The sequence below is a fragment of the Hemiscyllium ocellatum genome, chromosome 39, assembly GCF_020745735.1.
Source record: "Hemiscyllium ocellatum isolate sHemOce1 chromosome 39, sHemOce1.pat.X.cur, whole genome shotgun sequence".
NCBI lineage: Eukaryota > Metazoa > Chordata > Chondrichthyes > Orectolobiformes > Hemiscylliidae > Hemiscyllium > Hemiscyllium ocellatum.
In genome coordinates, this window is record NC_083439.1 from 123,009 (window position 1) to 143,842 (window position 20,834).

General features: G+C 44.0%; 1 protein-coding gene across 2 annotated transcripts in view; it reads right to left on the minus strand.

Moving 5' to 3' along the window:
* Positions 1-1,524: 1,524 nt before the first annotated feature.
* The window catches only part of mtfmt (mitochondrial methionyl-tRNA formyltransferase), a 54,056-nt gene continuing 34,746 nt past the window's right edge, over positions 1,525-20,834 (minus strand). For both annotated transcript variants that reach the window (XM_060853007.1, XM_060853008.1), the window contains 2 exons: positions 11,337-11,413; positions 1,525-1,772 (listed from right to left, as the gene is read on the minus strand). In XM_060853007.1, the coding sequence (XP_060708990.1) occupies positions 1,545-1,772; positions 11,337-11,413 (305 nt within the window). In that variant the 3' untranslated portion in view covers positions 1,525-1,544. The remainder of the gene's footprint in view (positions 1,773-11,336; positions 11,414-20,834) is intronic.

The window sequence follows — 20,834 nt, forward strand, 5'->3', positions numbered from 1 at the left end:
TTGCCATATCAGGCTGTTATGCACCAGACAATAAGTTTTCAATGGTGTATCTATGGAAGTTGGTGGGGATCCTTATGGACCCTCCTGAGCTGCCTAAGAAGAAACATTGTTGTGCCTTCTTGACTGTTGCATCTATGTGGGAAGTCCAGGGCTGATTGTCAGTTATCTACCATTCACTATGATCATGATTGATCTTCTATCTCAATGCCATTTTCCTGCTTTCCTCTCCATATCCCTTGATGCTTTTCATACCAAAGAAAATCAATCTATTTCTTGAATGTAATCAGTAATCCAGCCTCACAGCCTTCCATGATATGATCAGACGGACCTTTATACACAAACCCATCCATCCAAGGGGCATGTGGATAAAATGATTAAGAAGGTATTGGGATAATGTCTTATATAAAAGTCAAGGCATAGAGTATGACAGCAGGGAAATTATGCTGAAACTGCTAAGCCAAAACTAAAGTATTGGTGGCAAGTCTGGAATCCTTATTTTTGGTGGGATGTGATATCAGTGGAGATGGTATAAGAGAGATTTACCAGGATCTTGCCCAGGCTGAGGAATTTGAGTTATGAAGAGAGATAGGATAGACTGGTGTTGCTTTCCTTACAGCAAGGAGACACGGGCGTATGATTAAGATGTATAAAATTGAGGGGCATAGACAGAGTAGATAAGAGGTGACTTTTCCCCTTGATGGAGAGATCAATGACTGGGGGTAGCATAGATTTGAGGTAAAGGGTAGGATGTTTCAAGTAGACGTGAGGAAACATTTTTTTCACTGAGGGCAGTGGGAATTGTTGACCTACATTGGTTCCTGATTACTTAGCATCTCAAATTAAATAATCTAATTGTTTTAAATCCTCTAATGCCTCACATGTCCACACCTGCAAATGAGGCTCTCCAATGGTCCTGATTTCCCCATTGTTAGGAGCCATGCTATCAACTATTCAACCCTAGGCTCTGAAAATAGTTCTTCAAATCTTTATTCCTCTTTACTCTTCTCCCTTAAGCAGTTCCTTAAAACACTCAGCCCAAATGTCCAGCACAATTCCTATTAGCTCTTTCTTTGACCATGTGTCAACTTACATTAACCATAGAGATGAAGCACCTTGGACCATGTGTTTACATAGAATGTACTATATGAATGCAAGTCATTGCTGTTATTAACTTGTGACACAACTGATTTCTGATGGAAGAAAAACAATATTTAGGGACAGATGGAAAAATGTTTGTCTCTAATGTTAAATTAAAATGAAAATACAGAATGTATATGTAGTCCACAACAAGGTGACAGCAGGATCACAGAGAATAATTAGGAATTTAACTTGATATTAAAGTGGAACATAGCAATTTTTTTTAATGATGCTAGAAGTTACATTTCTGACCAAGTTGCCCTGATAGTTCAAGAAACAAGGCAGAGATTTGGTAAGAGCATGATAAAACTATCAGGCATGGCTGGCTTCACATATCAAGGTATACAGACCATCCAAGTCACAACATTACTGGACACAAAAAAGAGAGATTTAAAAAGCACTGGGGTTTAATTACACCAGATGGAAGCATTTAAATTATTAACATCAAGCAACAATCCAGTTCTTTTTGACAGTTTCGCTTTGGTCTTCCTTTCAGGTTTGTATGTTTGAAATCTAGTTGCCATTTGATTTACTTTACTTCCTTTTTGAAAGTATGGATGGAGGTACCCATTATAAAAATCAGCAGCAGAGAGATCCTTCTTCAGCACCACTCGTTTGAAGCCTGACCATCCATTCTAGAGAGAAACATGTTCATGATTAACTAATTGTTGTGGAAGTGGAGAAGGTTTGCAGTTTTACATTAGGTTATGTATTGACAGAGACAGGCCATTCAGCTCAATCACTCCCTGTAGACATTCATGTTCCACACTTAACTCCTCCCATTGAGATGAGAAACAATCTATTGTAGTAAGCACTCATTCTCTTCTCTTTCCCATTTGCCCTCCAGCTTGGTGTAATTCGCAAATTTAGAAGTCATGGTTTTGATTCCAAAACTTAAATGGTTAAATATAGCCCCAGCATTGAGCCTGGTCAGACACCACTTCCTATCTCCTGCCATTCTGAATTTTACAAATTTTTATCTTTTTACTCCAATCCTTCTAAACATTCTGCTGTGAAGCTGAACACTAATCACTGGAGAGGGTGACTCCACAAATATCCCCATCCTCAATGATGGAAAAGCCCAGCACATCAGCGTAAAAGATAAGGCTGAAGCATCTGCAGTATCTTCAGCCGGAAGTGTCAAATGCATGATCCATTTCAGCTTCCTTCAGTGGTCCCCAGCATCACAGATACAGTCATTAACCAATTTAATCCACTCCATGTGATATCAGGAAACAGTTGGAGTCCAGGATACTGCAAAGGCTGTGGGCTCTGACATCAGTCCAGCAATCATACTGAAAATGTGTCTCCAGAACTTGCTGGTCTCATAGCCACGTTGTTCATGGACAGTTGCAAAATTGGCATCTGGCAAACAATGAGGAAAATTGCCCAGGTATGTCCTGTACACAATAAAATAGACAAATCCAACCCAGCCATTTACTGCCCCATCAGTCTACTCCTGATTATCAGTGAGGTGCCATCAACAGTGCTATCGAGCAGCATCTGCTCAGCGATGCCCAGTCTGGGTTCCACCAGGGCCACTCAGCTCCTGACCTCATTATTTGGTTCAGACATGGACAAATGAGTTGAATGAGAGTGACAACCCTCAGCATCAAGGCTGCATTTGACTGAACGTGACATCAAGGAGGGACAGCAAAACTGGAATCAATGGATATCAGGGAGCAAACTGTCCACCACAAGCAAGGATATAAATTCTTGGGATCATTGGGGTATGTTTTATGGTAAGGATAAATTATTCAAGAGGGACGGGTTGTACCTTAATAGGTGGGGGACCAGCATTCTGGCAGACAGGTTTGCCACTGCAACACAGATGTGTTTAAATTAAGCGGGTGGAGAGGACACAAACTGGAATTTAAGAAGGAAGTTAAAGGGCAAGTGAGAATAAGAGAAGTTAAGAAAGACAATAGAATCAATGAAGCAGAAAACTCAAGGAGGAATCATACAGGATGGTCAAGTAAAATAGGGATTGATTGGAAGGGTGAGGGGAGTAACAAATTTTAAATATTATATTTCTTATGCTTCGTGCATTCATATAAGGTGGATGAGCTTGAGGCTCAGTTGGAAATCAGCAGGTACGATGTTATGGGGATAACTGAGACGTGGCTTCAAGTGGATTAGGCCTGAGAAATGAATATTCAAGGCTATACATGCTATGGAAAGGACAGACTGACAGGCAGAGGGGGTGGAGTAGTCCTCTTGGTGAGGAATGATATTCAGTCCCTTGAGAGGGGGGGGGGGGGGGAGGACATAGAATCAGGAGATGTAGAGTCAGTACAGATAGAGCTGAGAAATTCTAAGGGTAGAAAGACCCTAATGGGAGTTATATACAGTCCCCCAAACAGTAGTCTGGACGTAGTGTATAAATTGAATAAGGAACTGAAATTGGCCTGTCGCAAAAGGTATTACTACAGTTGTTATGGGGGATTTCAACATACAGGTAGACTGGGAGAATCAGGATGGTATTGGACCCCAAGAAAGAAAGAGTGTGTTTGTGGAGTGCCTCTGAGATGGATTCTTAGAACAGCTTGTACTGGAACCTACCAGGGAGAAGGCAATTCTGGATCTGCTGTTGTGCAACGAACCGGATTTGATCAGGGACCTTGAAGTAAAGGAGCCATTAGGAGGTAGTGACCATAATAAGTTTTAATCTGCGATTTGAGACGGAGAAGGGAGAATCGGAAGTGTCAGTATTGCAGGTGAACAAAGAACTATGGAGCTGTGAGGAAGGAGCTGGTCAAAGTTCAATGGTTCAATACCCTAGCAGGAATGGCAATGGAACAACAATGGCAGGTTTTTCTGGATATAATACAGAAGGTGCAGGATCAGTTCATTCCAAAGAGGAAGAAAGATCCTAAAGTGAGGCAGGGGAGCCGTGGCTGATGGGGGAAGTTAAGGACTGTATAAAGATAAAAGAGAAGTATAACATACCGAAGATGAGTAGGAAGTCAGAGGACTGGGAAACCGTTAAAGAGCAACAGAGGATAACGAAAAAGGCATTATGTGGAAAAAAATAAAAAGGTGGTACGAAGGCAAACCGGCCAAAAGAAAAAAAAATGGTTAAGACTAAAATTGGGCCCTTGAAGACGGAAACATGTGCATTTATTATGGGGAACAAGGAAATGGCAGAAGAGTTGAATAGGTACTTTGGATCTGTCTTCCCTAAGGAAGACACAAGCAATCTCCCAGATGTGATAGTGGCTGAAGGGCCGTGGGTAATGGATGAACTGAAGGGAATTTATATGAGGCAGGAAATGGTGTTGAATAGACAGTTAGGTCTAAAGGTGGTCTGCATCTCAGGGTACTTAAGGAGGTGGCTCTAGAAATCATGGACGCGTTAGTAATCATTTTCCAATGTTCTATCGATTCAGGATCAGTTCCTGCAGATTGGAGGATGGCTAATGTTGTCCCACATTTCAAGAAGGGAGGGAAAGAGGAAACAGAATTATAGACCGGTTAGCCTGACGTCAGTGGTGGGAAAAGTGCTGGAGTCAATTATAAAAGATGAAATTACGACACATCTGAATAGCAGTAACAGGATAGGTCAGAATCAGCATGGATTTACGAAGAGGAAATCGTGCTTGACTAATTTTCTGGAATCTTTTGAGGATGTAACTATGAAGGTGAACAAAGGAGAGCCAGTAACATGTCGTGTACCTGGACTTTCAGGAAGCCTTTGATGAAGGCCCACATAGGAGGTTAGTGAGCAGCACGTGGTACTGGGGGCAAAATACTGACTTGGATTGAAAATTGGCTGACTGACAGGAAACAAAGAGTAGTGATAAACGGATCCCTTTCAGAATAGCAAGTGGTGACCAGTGGGGTACCACAAAGTTCGGTGCTGGGACCACAGCTGTTTACAATGTACATTAATGATATAGATGAAGGTATTAAAACTAATATTAGCAAATTTGCTGATGACACAAAGCTGGGTGGCAGGGTGAAATGTGAGAAGGATGTTATGAGAATATAGGGTGACTTGGACAGGCTAGGTGAGTGGACGGATGCATGGTAGATGCAATTTAATGTGGATAAATGTGTGATTATCCACTTTTGTGGCAAGAACAGCAAGGCAGATTACTATCTAAATGGAGTCAAGTTAGGTAAAGGGGAAGTACAATGAGATCTAGGTGTTCTTGTCCATCAGTCAATGAAAGCAAGCATGCAGGTACAGCAGGCAGTGAAGAAAGCTAATGGCATGCTGGCCTTCATAACAAGAGGAATTGACTATAGGAGCAAAGAGGTCCTTCTGCAGCTGTACAGGGCCCTGGTGGCACGAAGCATGTTTCTGCTGATGGGTCAGTTCAGAACCAGAGGACGCAGTTTAAAAATAAGGGGTAGACCATTTAGAACAGAGTTGAGGAGAAACTTCTTCACCCAGAGAGTGGTGGATATGTGGAATGCTCTGCCCTAGAAGGCAGTTGAGGCCAAGTCCCTGGATACTTTCAAGAAAGAGATGGATAGAGCTTTTAGAGACAGTGGAATCAAGGGTTATGGGAATAAGGCAGGAACAGGATACTGATTGTGGATGATCAGACATAATTCTTTGAAGAGGTGACAAGTAGGTTAGACCAGGGAAACCCAGTGGATGTGGTCTATCTAGACTTCCAAAAGGCCTTTGATAAGGTGCCACACAGGAGGCTGCTGAGCAAGGTGAGGGCCCATGGTGTTCGAGGTGAGCTACTGGTATGGATTGAGGATTAGCTGTCTGACAGAAGGCAGAGAGTTGGGATAAAAGGTTATTTTTCGGAATGGCAGGCGGTGACAAGCAGTGTCCCACAGGGTTCAGTGTTGGGGCCACAGCTGTTCGCATTATATATTAATGATCTGGATGAAGGGACTGGGGGCATTCTAGTGAAGTTTGCCGATGATACGAAGTTAGGTGGACGGGCAGGTAGTACTGAGGAAGTGGGGAGGCTGCAGAAGGATCTAGACAGTTTGGGAGAGTGGTCCAGCAAATGGCTGATGGAATTCAACGTGAGCAAATGCGAGGTCTTGCACTTTGGAAAAAAGAATAAAAGCATAGACTACTTTCTAAATGGTGAGAAAATTCGTAAAGCCAAAGTACAAAGGGATCTGGGAGTGCTAGGATTCTCTAAAGGTAAACATGCAGGTTGAGTCCGTGATTAAGAAAGCGAATGCAATGTTGTCACTTATAGAACATAGAACATAGAAAAATACAACGCAGTACAGGCCCTTCGGCCCTCGATGTTGCGCCGACCAAAGTCTACCTAACCTACACTAGCCCAATAACCTCCATATGCTTATCCAATGCCCGCTTAAATGACCATAAAGAGGGAGAGTTCACCACTGCTATTGGCAGGGCATTCCATGAACTCACAACCCGCTGAGTAAAGAATCTACCCCTAACATCTGTCCTATACCTACCACCCCTTAATTTAAAGCTGTGTCCCCTAGTAACAGCTGACTCCATTAACAGAAAAAGGTTCTCAGTGTCTACCCTATCTAAACCCCTAATCATCTTGTACACCTCTATCAAATCTCCCCTAAACCTTCTTTTCTCCAATGAGAACAGCCCCAAGTGCCTCAGCCTTTCCTCATACGATCTTCCTACCATGCCAGGCAACATCCTGGTAAACCTCCTCTGCACCCGTTCCAGTGCCTCCACATCCTTCCTATAGTATGGTGACCAAAACTGCACACAATACTCCAGATGAGGCCGCACCAGATTCTTATACAACTGCAACATGACCTCAGGACTCTGGAACTCAATTCCTCTACCAATAAAGCCCAGTACACCATATGCCTTCTTCACAGCACTATTTACCTGAGCGGCAACTTTCAGAGATCTGTGTACATGGACACCAAGATCCCTCTGCTCATCTACACTACCAAGTAGCCTACCATTAGCCCAGTAATGCATCTTCTTGTTACTCCTACCAAAGTGAATCACTTCACACTTAGCTACATTGAACTCCATTTGCCACCTTTCTGCCCAGCTCTGCAACTTATCTATATCCCGCTGTAACCTGCCACATCCTTCTTTGCTGTCCACAACTCCACCGACTTTCGTGTCATCCGCAAACTTGCTCACCCAGCTTTCAAGCCCCTCCTCTAGATCATTTATAAAGATGACAAACAGCAATGGTCCCAAAACAGACCCTTGTGGAACACCGCTAGTAACTGCACTCCAAGATGAACCTATTCCATCAACTACTACCCTCTGTCTCCTTCCAGCCAGCCAATTTCTAATCCAAACCTCTAATGCACCCTCAATGCCATACCTCCGTAGTTTTTGCATTAGCCTACCATGGGGTACCTTATCGAACGCCTTGCTAAAATCCATATACACAACATCTACTGCTTTACCCTCGTCCACCTCCTTAGTCACCTTCTCAAAGAACTCAATAAGGTTTGTGAGGCACGACCTGCCCTTCACAAAACCATGCTGACTGTCCTTGATCACATTATTCCTATCCAGATGTTCATAAATCCTATCCCTTACAATTCTCTCTAAGACTTTGCCCACAACAAAAGTGAGACTCACTGGCCTATAGTTACTCGGGCTATCCCTACTCCCCTTCTTGAACAAGGGGACCACATTCGCTATCCTCCAGTCTTCTGGCACTATTCCCGTAGACAATGACGACATAAAAATCAAGGCCAATGGCTCTGCTATCTCCTCCCTAGCTTCCCAGAGGATCCTAGGATAAATGCCATCAGGCCCAGGGGACTTATCTATTTTCATCCTTTCCAGTATTCCCCAGACCTCTTCCCTACATACCTCAAGGCCATCCATTCTAATCACTTGTGACTTAATATTCACATCAGCAAGTGTCCTGTTCCTGAGTGAATACTGACAAAAAGTATTGATTTAGTGTCTCTCCAATCTCCTCCGCCTCCACGCACAACTTCCCACTACTATCCTTGACTGGACCGATACCTACCCTAGTCATCCTTTTATTCCTGACATACCTATAGAAAGCCTTTGGGGTTTCCCTAATCCTGCCAACTAAGGACTTTTCATGTCCCCTTCTCGCTGCTCTTAGCTTGCTCTTTAGATCCTTCCTGGCTACCTTATAACTCTCAATCGCCCCAACTGAACCTTCACGCCTCATCTTTACATAGGCCGCCCTCTTCCCTTTCACAAGGGATTCCAATTCCTTATTAAACCATGGCTCCCTCACAAGACCCTTTACTCCCTGCCTGACTGGTACATACTTATCAAGGACACCCAATAGCTGTTCCTTGAACAATCTCCACATATCATTTGTGTTCTTCCCTTGAAGCCTATTTTTCCAATCCACGCATCCTAAGTAATGCCTCACCGCATCATAATTTCCCTGCCCTCAGCTATAACTCTTGCCCTGCAGTGCACACTTATCCCTCTCCATCACTAAAGTAAAAGTCACCGAGTTGTGGTCACTGTCCCCGAAGTGCTCACCTACGTCCAAGTCTAACACCTGGCCTGGTTCATTACCTAGAACCAAATCCAGTATAGCCTCACCTCTTGTTGGCCTGTCTACATATTGTGTCAGGAAACCCTCCTGCACACATTGGACAAACACCGACCCATCTAACGAACTCGAGATATAGCTTTCCCAGTCTGGGAAGTTAAAGTCCCCCATAACAACCACCCTGCTACTTTCACTCTTCTCCTGAATCATCCTCGCAATACTTTCCTCTACTTCTCTCGGACTATTGGGAGGCCTGTAGAAAACTCCTAACAGGGTGACCTCACCTTTCCTATTTCTAACCTCAGCCCAAACTACCTCAGATGGCAAGTCTTCCTCCATCGTCCTTTCCACCGCTGTAAGACTATCCTTGACAAGCAATGCCACACCACCCCCTCTTTTACCCCCATCTCTGACCCTGCTAAAACATTTAAACCCTGGAACCTGCAACAGCCATACCCACGTCTCTGTAATGGCCACAACATCGAAGTCCCAGGTACCAACCCACGCTGCAAGTTCACCTACCTTATTTCTTATACTTCTGGCATTGAAGTATACACACTTCAAGCCACCTTTCTGTTTACAGGCACCCTCCTTCGAGATCGATGCCTTGTTCCTAACCTCCCTACACTCAAGGTCCTGTACCATAAAGCTACAGTCCAGGTTCCCATGCCCCTGCAGAGTTAGTTTAAACCCTCCCAAAGAGCACTAGCAAACCTCCCCCCAAGGATACTGGTGTCCCTCAGGTTCAGGTGTAGACTATCCTGTTTATAGAGGTCCCACCTTCCCCAGAAAGAACCCCAGTTATCCAGAAACCGGAATCCCTTCCTCCTGCACCATCCCTGTAGCCACGCATTTAACTGTTCTCTCTCCCTATTCCTCGACTCTCTATCACGTGGCACGGGTAACAACCAGAGACAACAACTCTGTTCGTTCTAGCTCTGAGCTTCCAACCTGGCTCCCTGAAAGCCTGCCTGACATCTTCACCCCTCTTCCTATGTCGTTGGTGCCAACGTGTACCACGATCTGGGGCTGCACCCCCTCCCCCTTAAGGACCCAGAAAACACGATCAGAGACATCACGTACCCTTGCACCTGGGAGGCAACATACCAATCGTGAGTCTCTGTCGCCCCCAAAAAACCGCCTATCTGTGCCCCTCACTATTGAGTCCCCAAGAACTATCGCTCTACCTTTCTCCACCCTTCCCTTCTGAGCAACGTCGCCAGGCTCCGTGCCAGAGGCCTGAACCTCGTTGCCTACCCCTGGTAAGTCATCCCCCCCACAAGTATCCAAAATGGTATACTTGTTCTTGAGGGGAATGACCGCAGGGGGTCCCTGCACTGGCTGCTTCCTCCCACTCCCCCTCACTGTCACCCATCTCTCTATAACTTTCGGAGTAACTACTTCCCTAAAGATCTGATCTATGACCATCTCTGCCTCCCGAATGATCCACAGTTCATCCAACTCCAGCTCCAGTTCCCTAACACGGTCTTGGAGGAGCTGGAGATGGGTGCACTTCTTGCAAGTGTAATCAGCAGGGACGCTAATGGCTTCCTTCACCTCATACATGTTGCAAGAGGAACATTGCACTGCCTTCGCTGCCATCCCTCTAAAAGGTAAACTTTAAAAACTAGATCTAAAGAAACAAACAAGCAAAATGCAGAACTTACCTGCTTACCACAATGGGTCTTATTATTAGGTTAGAGGAGGAGGGCGGGTGGGAGGCTCTACCCCTGTAGTGCCTCGGGTTCCTCACCTGCACGCTTATATAAGAAAAAACCCTTGCCAGGTAACCTAGCGTGACATCAGCTTCCGGGTCCGCTAGGTGCTTAAAAAAAACTTTAAATTTTAACTGTTAAAAAACACTAACTGGACTATACCCGCGACTTCAAAAAACACCACCAGACAGCCGTTACCTGCTCCGCCGAGGGAGTGAGCTCAAGAGGGTTGGAATATAAAAGCACCGTTGTGCTACTGAGACTTTATAAAGCTCTGGTTAGGCCCCATTTGGAGTACTGTGTCCAGTTTTGGTCCCCAAACCACAGGAAGGACATACTGGCACTGGAACGTGTCCAGCAGAGATTCACACGGATGATGCTTGGAATGGTTGGTCTTACATACGAGGAACGGCTGAGGATGCTGGGATTGTACTCGTTGGAGTTTAGAAGACTGAGGGGAGACTTAATAGAAACTTACAAGATAATACATGGCTTGGAAAGGGTGGACGCTAGGAAATTGTTTCCGTTAGGCGAGGAGACTAGGACCCGTGGACACAGCCTTAGAATTAGAGGTGGTAAATTCAGAACAGAAATGCAGAGACATTTCTTCAGCCAGAGAGTGGTGGGCCTGTGGAATTCATTGCCGCAGAGTGCAATGGAGGCCGGGACACTAAATATCTTCAAGGCAGAGGTTGATAGATTCTTGATGTCACGAAGAATTAAGGGCTACGGGGAGAATGCGGGTAAGTGGAATTGAAATGCCCATCAGCCATGGTTGAATGGCGGAGTGGACTCGATGGGCCGAAAGGCCTTACTTCCACTCCTATGTCTTATGGTCTAATGGTGGTGCTGGCTCGAAGGGCTGAATGGCCTACTCTTGCACCTATTGTCACCAGTTGGAGTCTTATATAGCACAAAGGAAGACAGTTGTAGTTCTGTATTATCATTTAATAATATTAAAGCTGGTCTGATTGTGACCTTCGCTCAAAATCCCCATCTACCTCTGATCACCTTTGACTTCCTTGTTAGTCAAGAAATATAGTTTTACCTTGCAACGCACCAAAAGCATGTTTGATTCCTTGTGGAAGTGGATAGTCCCAGGGGCTAATTGTTCTGGTGTGAAAGCTACAAAAGCAAATGTTAAAAACAAAATAATTGCAATTCTCAAAAAGGTATCTCAGGATTATTATTAAAAAGACACAAAAGTAGATATCTGATTGAACATCTGATTTGTTTTAGTTCATATTTCAATTTAACATCTAAAGAGTGAAATGTAACAGAGACAAAGCTAGTTCAGAATTTACAAAACTTCTGCAGTGAATTATTAAAAAGGAAGCTAACAGGCCAGATCATGGCAGATTATAACAGATAGGTACAGAAAAAGCTGCAAACACAATCTCATAATCAAACTGGTTAATGGATGGTAAGGGTTTTGTTATTAGACTAGAATCAATCAATCTTGATATAGAATAAAGAACAAAGTACAGCACATGAACAGGCTCCCCAAGCCCGTACTGATCATCATGCCCTAACAAAACTAAAAAAAACAAACCGTCTGCCCTTATTCAGACCGTATCCCTCTATTCCCTCCCTATTCATGTAACCATCCAAATGTCTATCAAATGTCACTAATGTACCTGCTTCCACCATCGCTTCTGCCAGTGTGTTCCAGGCTCCTACCACTCTGTGTGAAAAACTTCCCACTCACGTCTCCCTTAAACTTCCTCCCTCTCACCTTGAACTTTTGCCCCCTTGTAATTGAAACTTCAATCCTGGGGAAAATCCTCTGACTATCCACCCTAACTATGCCTCTCATTGTTTTGTAGATCTCTATCAGGTCTTCTCTCAGCACCGTCTTTCTGGTGAACACAATCCTAGTCTTATTAGCCTTTCCTCCTAGCTAATGCTCTCAAGACCAGGCAACATCCTGGTGAACCTTCCCTGCACTCTCTCCAAAGTTTCCATGTCTTTCTGGTAGTGTGGCGAACAAAACTGCACATAATATTCCAAATGCAGCCTAACAAGGGTTTTATATAACTGTAACATGATTTCCCAACTCTTGTACACCATGTCCCCGCCGATGAAGTCAAGCATGCCTTATGCCTTCTTAATCACCTTGGCTACTGCTGTGCCATTTTTAGGGAACTATGGGATCTGCCATTTCTGTGCCCAAGTTGCCAATCTATATCCTGTTGTATCCTTTCACTGTTAGCAACCCCACCAATCTTTGTGTCATCTGCAAATTTACTAATCAGACCAACCACATAGGCCCCTACATTCTCCTACTGGCACTTCAGAATTGAAATTCGGAAAATTTAACGCATTTTTAAAAAAAAAATACTGCATCAGTAAAAGTGACAACACAGTTGTCATCTTGACATAAACCTGTGGCCCTTTCTTGGGACACCAACCCACACGACTAGAGATGTTTTTTTAATGGCCTATTCAGACCACTGAAGTTGTCCCAAAATTACAAATAGAAATGGGAGTCACTTCCACCTTCTCAGCAAAAATGAGCAAATGCCAGCTTAGTGAATGTGACCCAGTTCCCAAAAAATAAACCATTTCTAAAGCATGTGTAAAGAAAAAGGATAAATATGCACTTCCAAAGAAAAGCTTTGATTGTCTAGTAAGACCTGTACCTCACTACCCACTTCACCTTCAATGGCAAGACCTACAAACAAAATCAATGGGACACACATGGGATCACCAACATCAGGATCCTTAGCAGTAATGCAGAGACTCGAACGAACAGCCCTTCCCATGATCCAACTCAAATTTTGGTCCCGCTACGTGAATGACACCTTTGACATCACAAAACAGAACAAATTAGAGGAAACCTACAATGTCATCAACAACATCCTCACTGGCATAAATTTCACCAAACAGAAAGAGAACAACAACAGATTCCCCTTCCTAGACGTCACAGTGGAATAAACAAACAGTCAATGGAGAACTGCAGACCAACATCTACAGGAAAGCAACACACACAACCAGATACTTAACTGTAGGAGCAATCAGGCCAACATCTGACTCAGGCGACTGACTGTGTGAGGTTTGCACATTCTCCCGTGTCTGCATGGGTTTCCTCCCACAGTCCAAAGATGCGTAGGTCAGGTGAATTGGTCATCTAAATTGCCCGTAGTATTAGGAAAAGGGGTAAATGTAGGGGAATGGGTGGGTTGCACTTCAGTGGGTTGGTGTGGACTTGTTGGGCCGAAGGGCTTGTTTCCACACTGTAAGTAATCTAATCTAAGTAATCTAATCCAAAACCCACAAACTGAGGAGCATAAGGACATTATGTAATTAGGCCACAACACACTGCAGCACCCAGGAACTACAAACAGCAGAAAAAGATATTTATACAGCGTATTCAAGAACAACGGGTACCCAATAAACACAGTTCGCCGATTTTTAAACAACAAATCCAAACAAATAGACACAAGCGCAGAGATTCTAGTCACACGACCATACAATGACAGCCCGGAGATGACGACTAGACTACTCCGACCACTTGGCATCATGGTAATCCAGAAATCTATCAACACAAACAGCTATTGATAAACTTAAAATGATCCTGTACCAACAACCAACAAAACAAATGGCATTTACAAAATATACCCTGCAAGGACTGCAACAAGTACTATATTGGGCAAACAGACAGGAAACTAGCCACCAGGACACATGAACACCAACTAGCCACAACCAGCTATCACTAGTATCCTTACATACATGTGGTTCCCTTGTTCAAGAAGGGGAGTAGGGATAACCCTAGTAACTATAGGCCGGTGAGTCTTACCTCTGTTGTGGGCAAAGTCTTAGAGAGAATTGTAAGGGATAGGATTTATGAACATCTGGATGGGAATAATGTGATCAAGGATAGTCAGCATGATTTTGAGAAGGGCAGGTCGTGCCTCACAAACCTTATTGAATTCTTTGAGAAGGTGACTAAGGAGGTGGACGAGGGTAAAGCGGTAGATGTGGTGTATATGGATTGTAGTAAGGCGTTTGATAAGGTTCCCCATGGTAGGCTACTGCAAAAAATACGGAGGTATGGCATTGAGGGTGAGTTGGAGGTTTGGATTAGAAATTGGCTGGCTGGAAGAAGACAGAGGGTAGTAGTTGACGGTAAAGGTTCATCTCGGAGTGCAGTTACCAGCGGTGTTCCGCAAGGATCTGTTTTGGGACCATTGCTGTTTGTCATTTTTATAAATGACCGGGAGGAGGGACTAGAAGGTTGGGTGAGCAAGTTTGCGGATGATACGAAAGTTGGTGGAGTTGGTGACAGTGAGGAAGGATGTGGCAGGTTACAGCGGGATATAGATAAGTTGCAGAGCTGGGCAGAAAGGTGGCCATGGAGTTCAATATAGCTAAGTGTGAAGTGATTCACTTTGGTAAGAGTAACAAGAAGATGGAGTACTGGGCTAATGGTCGGATACTTGGTAGTGTGGATGAGCAGAGAGATCTTGGTGTCCATGTACACAGATCTCTGAAAGTTGCCACCCAGGTAAATAGTGCTGTGAAGAAGGCATATGGCGTACTGGCTTTTATTGGTAGAGGAATTGAGTTCCAGAGTCCTGAGGTAATGTTGCAGTTGTATAAGACTGATGCGGCCACATCTGGAGTATTGTGTGCAGTTTTGGTCGCCATCCTATAGGAAGGATGTGGAGGCACTGGAACGGGTGCAGAGGAGGTTTACCAGGATGTTGCCTGGTATGGTAGGAAGATCATATGAGGAAAGGCTGAGGCACTTGGGGCTGTTTTCATTGGAGAAAAGAAGGTTTAGGGGTGACTTGATAGAGGTGTACAAGATGATTAGGGGTTTAGATAGGGTTGACCATAAGAACCTTTTTCCACGTATGGAATCAGCTATTACGAGGGACATAGCTTTAAATTAAGGGGTGGTAGGTATAGGACAGATGTTAGGGGTAGATTCTTTACTCAGTGAGTCGTGAGTTCATGGAATGCCCTGCCAGTAGCAGTAGTAGACTCTCCCTCTTTATTGGCATTTAAACGGGCATTGGATTGGCATATGGAGGAAAGTGGGCTAGTGTTGGTTAGGTGGGCTTGGATTGGCGCAACATCGAGGGCCGTAGGGCCTGTACTGCGCTGTATTTTCCTATGTTCTATGTTCTATACAGATGAAGAACGACACCACTTCGACTGGGACAACACATCCGTCCTGGGACAGGCTATACAGAGACACATATTCAAACCGGAACTCCATCAATAAACATATTGATTTCAACCCCATTTACCAACCACTGAGAAAAAGAAACAGAAATAATATCACCCACTGGATACATATCGAGACACACAAATAGAAAGCGGGACAGAAGACCAGCGCTTCATCGGAGGCTCATTCATGATGTTACCTAGTATAGTGTTGAAACATCTGAGAACAAACCTACCAGCTCAGTGAGAAAACTTACAACCTGAAAAACCTTAATTTCAACTGGAAGATGCAAACCCATCCACATTGAACAAAACAAAGACAGGAAAAAGGACACATAGATCAAGAATCTCTTGACAGATGACAGAATAATAAGGAAAAAGCTTGTATTTCTGCAGTGCTTTACACAAGAACTTGTTGTCAAAATGAATTGTTATAAATAGCAGCCACTGTTGTAATATTGGAAGTACATGAACCAAATTGTACACAGCATGATCCCACAAACAGTAACATGAAAATTATCAGCTTTTGTGTCATAATAATTCTGTGAATTCTATTTCAGGCAGATGGTTTAACATCCCATCCAAAAGGAGGGCTTCCAGCAATTGCCATTTCTCGTAAAGAATTCCAATCTTCCACATATCCTACGAAGAGGCAGGCATAGCTGGGGCCCATGCGGGTGCCCATGGTTACTCCTTTGGTTTGAAGGAAGTGGGAGGATTGGAAAGAGCTCTCCGTTTCTTTCTTTCCCGCCGTACCAACCAGTACCCTTCCACTGACACCCTCCTTCAACTGACTGAACTGGTCCTCACTCTGAACAACTTCTCTTTCCAATCCTCCCATCCCCATGTGGAACAGTCCATCTTCCTCAGCTACACTGGCACCACTCCCCACCTTTTCCTCCGCCAAATCGATGACTGTATCGGCGCTGCCTCGTGCTCCCACGAGAAGGTTGAACAGTTCATCCACTTTACCAACACCTTCCACCCCGACCTCAAATTTACCTGGACCGTCTCAGACTCCTCCCTCTCCTTCCTAGACCTCTCCATTTCTATCTCGGACAACCGAATCAACACTGACATTTAGTATAAACCGACCGACTGGCACAGCTACCTAGACTACACCCCATCCCACCCTGCCCCCTGTAAAAACGCCATCCCATATTCCCAATTCCTTTGTCTCTGCCGCATCTACTCACAGGAGGACCAGTTCTAATACCGAACAACCCAGATGGCCTCAATAGACAATAATAGACAATAGGTGCAGGAGTAGGCCATTCAGCCCTTCGAGCCTGCACCGCCATTCAATATGATCATGGCTGATCATTCCTAATCAGTATCCGCTTCCTGCCTTATCTCCATAACCCTTGATTCCACTATCCTTGAGAGCTCTATCCAACTCTTTCTGAAATGAATCCAGAGACTGGGCCTCCACTGCCCTCTGGGGCAGAGCATTCCACACAGCCACCACTCTCTGGGTGAAGAAGTTTCTCCTCATCTCTGTCCTAAATGGTCTACCCCGTATTTTTAAGCTGTGTCCTCTGGTTCGGCACTCACCCATCAGCGGAAACATGTTTCCTGCTGCCAGAGTGTCCAATCCTTTCATAATCTTATATGTCTCAATCAGATCCCCTCTCAGTCTTCTAAACTCAAGGGCATACAAGCCCAGTCGCTCCAGTCTTTCGATGTAAGGTAATCCCTCCCTTCCAGGAATTGACCTCGTGAACCTATGCTGCACACTCTCAATAGCCAGAATGTTTTTCCTCAAATTTGGAGACCAGAACCGCACACAATACTCCAGGTGTGGTCTCACCAGGGCCCTGTACAGCTGCAGAAGCACCTCTTTGCTTCTATACCCAATCCCTCTTGTTATGAAGGCCAGCATGCTATTAGCCTCCTTCTTCAAAGACCGCAATTTCCCCCCAGACGTGATCGACGATGCTCTCCACCGCATCTCCTCCACTTCCCGCTCCTCCGCCCTTGAGCCCCGCCCCTCCAATTGCCACAAGGACAGAACCCCACTGGTCCTCACCGACCACCCCACCAACCTCCATATACATCGTATCATCCGTCGTCATTTCTGCCACCTCCAAACGGACCCAACCACCAGGATATATTTCCCTCCCCTCTCCTATCAGCGTTCAGAAAAGACAACTCTGTCTGTGACTCCCTTGTCAGGTCCACACCCCCCACCAACCCAACCTCCACTCCCGGCACCTTCCTCTGCAACCGCAAGAAATGCGAAACTTACGCCCACACCTCCCCCCTTACTTCCCTCCAAGGCCCCAAGGGATCCTTCCATATCCGCCACAAACTCGCCTGCACCTCCACACACATCATTTACTGCATGCACTGCACTCGATGTGGCCTCCTCTACATTGGGGAGACAGGCCACTTACTTGCGGAACGTTTCAGAGAACACCTCTGGGACACCCAGACCAACTAACCCAACCACCCCGTGGCTCAACACTTCAACTCCCCCTCCCACTCCACCAAGGACATGCAGGTCCTTGGACTCCTCCATCGCCAGACCATAGCAACACAATGGCTGGAGGAAAAGCGCCTCAACTTCCGCCTAGGAACCCTCCAACCACAAGGGATGAACTCAGATTTCTCCAGTTTCCTCATTTCCCCTCCCCCCCACCTTATCTCAGTCCCACCCCTCGAACTCAGCACCGCCTTCCTAACCTGTAATCTTCTTCCTGACCTCTCCGCCCCCACCTATCACCCTCACCTTAACCTTCTTCCACCTATCGCATTTCCAACGCCCCTCCCCCAAAGTCCCTCCCCCTACCTTTTATTTTAGCCTGCTGGACACACTCTCCTCATTCCTGAAGAAGGACTCATGCCCAAAATATCGATTCTCCTGTTCTTTGAATGCTGCCTGACGTGCTGTGCATTTCCAGCAAAACATTTTCAGCTCTAATCTCCAGCAACTGCAGTCCTCACTTTCTCCTATGTTTGTAATAGTAATGTCTCCATTTTGTTTATTTTGTCACTGAAATAGTACAAATTTTGAGGCCCCAAAGTGGATACTTTCTGTCTTCATTAGTTATTTTCTACCAATTAAAAAAATCTTACTGTTACCCAGTTTTCAGCTCATCTCCTAAACACATTAATAAATTGCCTTCAATTCCATAAAGGTTTATCTGGCTCATTATGAAGAATTTTGTCAACTGTCTGCCTAATACTTAAATCACCACTTCAAAAAAAAACCATCATTCATGTCTATCAGCTCTGATCTATCAGCTAGCTTTTTCTCAAAGTTTGCTGAGCAGTCTGCCGCTTCTCTTAATGAAAAAAGTTTGAATAATTCCCAAACAAATTCAGGTCAAGTGGTCCATAATTCCCCCATTTCTTTCTCTCACTTTTCTTAAACTGCAAATTCACGTGTTCTAAATGTTTAATTTTATCACACAGCTAAGCTTTAAAATATCCCTTTAATCCACAGAAAAACAAACTTCTGAAGAGTGTGTGGTGAATTCCTGGTAATCACCTCAGTTCACAGGGATGTTCAGGTGGTTTACGGTTACCACGGGGATGAGTGTTAATAAGGGAGAGCAAACAAAATGAAAACTTGAAATAAAAAAATTAAGATACTGAGTGCCATTTTCTTGCATCTCTCAGAAAAGTTCACAGAACAAGAAGAAGCTGCTGCTAAGAAACAAGCAAAACAGAACTGAAACCCTCCCAGGAATAGTTCTTGCCAGTTTGGTAGGAAATTAAATACAGAAGTAAAACTGCAGGAAAACAGTTTTTCCAGAGCCAACTAAACAGATTAAAGAGGTGTTATGGACCGGACCAGACCCCCTCAAAATATTTTAAGAAGGTTGCCTAAACCCTAACCTTTCCTTATTTTAAAGGCAGATGTGAAGTGGATATTCCAAGTGTGATGCAGCTGGTCAAACCACTTGGCTTTAAGCAAAACAGAATTTATTTAAACCCTACAGTAGAAACAAACAAACAGAAACAGAATTTAGAATAACGTAATGATTGGAAAACTTAACCTACCTGATACAGCAATTAACTAAGGAGCTGTTCTAATCCTGTAAGACCCCATAAACATACCCCTTGGCAAAAGGTAAATTCAAACACAGGTTCTTACAGGCAGGAGGGAATAACTTCCAAAGAGATCTCTGAAAGAAAACCCACTCTGGAATCTCTGCTGAAGCTTGGAACATTTGTGCATTGCAGCAGCTTTTCACTGCTACAGCCAAACCAAACTAGAAGGAACCTAAACTGGGAGAACTGGTCTATCCCCTGCCATTGTTAAACTAGGTTCTTTCCATTCCCCTCGGTACCTCTGCTTTTATGACCTCTCCAAAAATATCCATGACAAAATAATCTTGTTAAAGTGACAGCATCTTACAGGAATCTCTGAAATGCTGGATTGTCAGGTCCTAATGCCAGAGGAGATTCATTGAAATCTTACTGGTGATACAGAATCTGGAGAATGTAGACAGAGTGGAACAATAGTTGGAGAACGCAAAGTTTAGACCTCATGGTGGAGTGTGGAGCGTTTGGAGTGAATTTGAAACCGTCTGCTTAATGCTACATATAGTGACTAGCATGGTGTACAGATAAAGCATTTTGTAAGTCATATTTTGAATTAGTTAATGCAAAACTTACCTTTCTCTTTGGTTTGACATATCATTTGCCTGTTAGTTAGGTTTAAAATTGTGATGATTTTGATTTGAATGTTACAGCAGAAGTTTTTAAAACATGAATTTTTCTTCTTTGGTTACTTCCATTGGGTTGTTTGGAAAATTCATCTTTTCTCAAAAGACATCAGTCCCAACGGAGATCACAACATGTGCACTCGTCCAGTCTTTGAGAATGGTTTCGGAATTGAGGAAACTTTGGAAGTTCATGGTTAGCACACACCTGTAACATTCCTCACCTATTTCTGTCAAAAGTCTTAGATGAAAACAACTTGGCCCTGAGATTTATCACTGTTTAACGTCAGTATTAGCTTATTCTAGATTGGTAAGCCTCCATCCCCCAACTCAACATTAATTTCACTGGAATAAGCTGATCTCTCACGTCCTGTGCTATAAATACTGACACAATGTAATTATTTAACATGTCTGCCATTTTCTAGTAATTAGCATCACCATTACCAGTTGATAAAAGATCCCACTTTGCTTGTAACCATTACTACTTTCCTATTATAATCTCATTTTTTTGTTGTTGATTTGCATATCCCTTTGCATTTTTTTCACGATTCTTTTTAAGTTACTCTTACTTTGTATCCTTCTTATTCAGCAGAATCTATTTTACTTAGTTTGTTTTTATGTTTTTTAAAAACATTTTAGTTGGTTTCCTCATGCCTGGTTGCAGTCTCTGACTTCTTTTCCTTTGGCAGGTAAAAGCT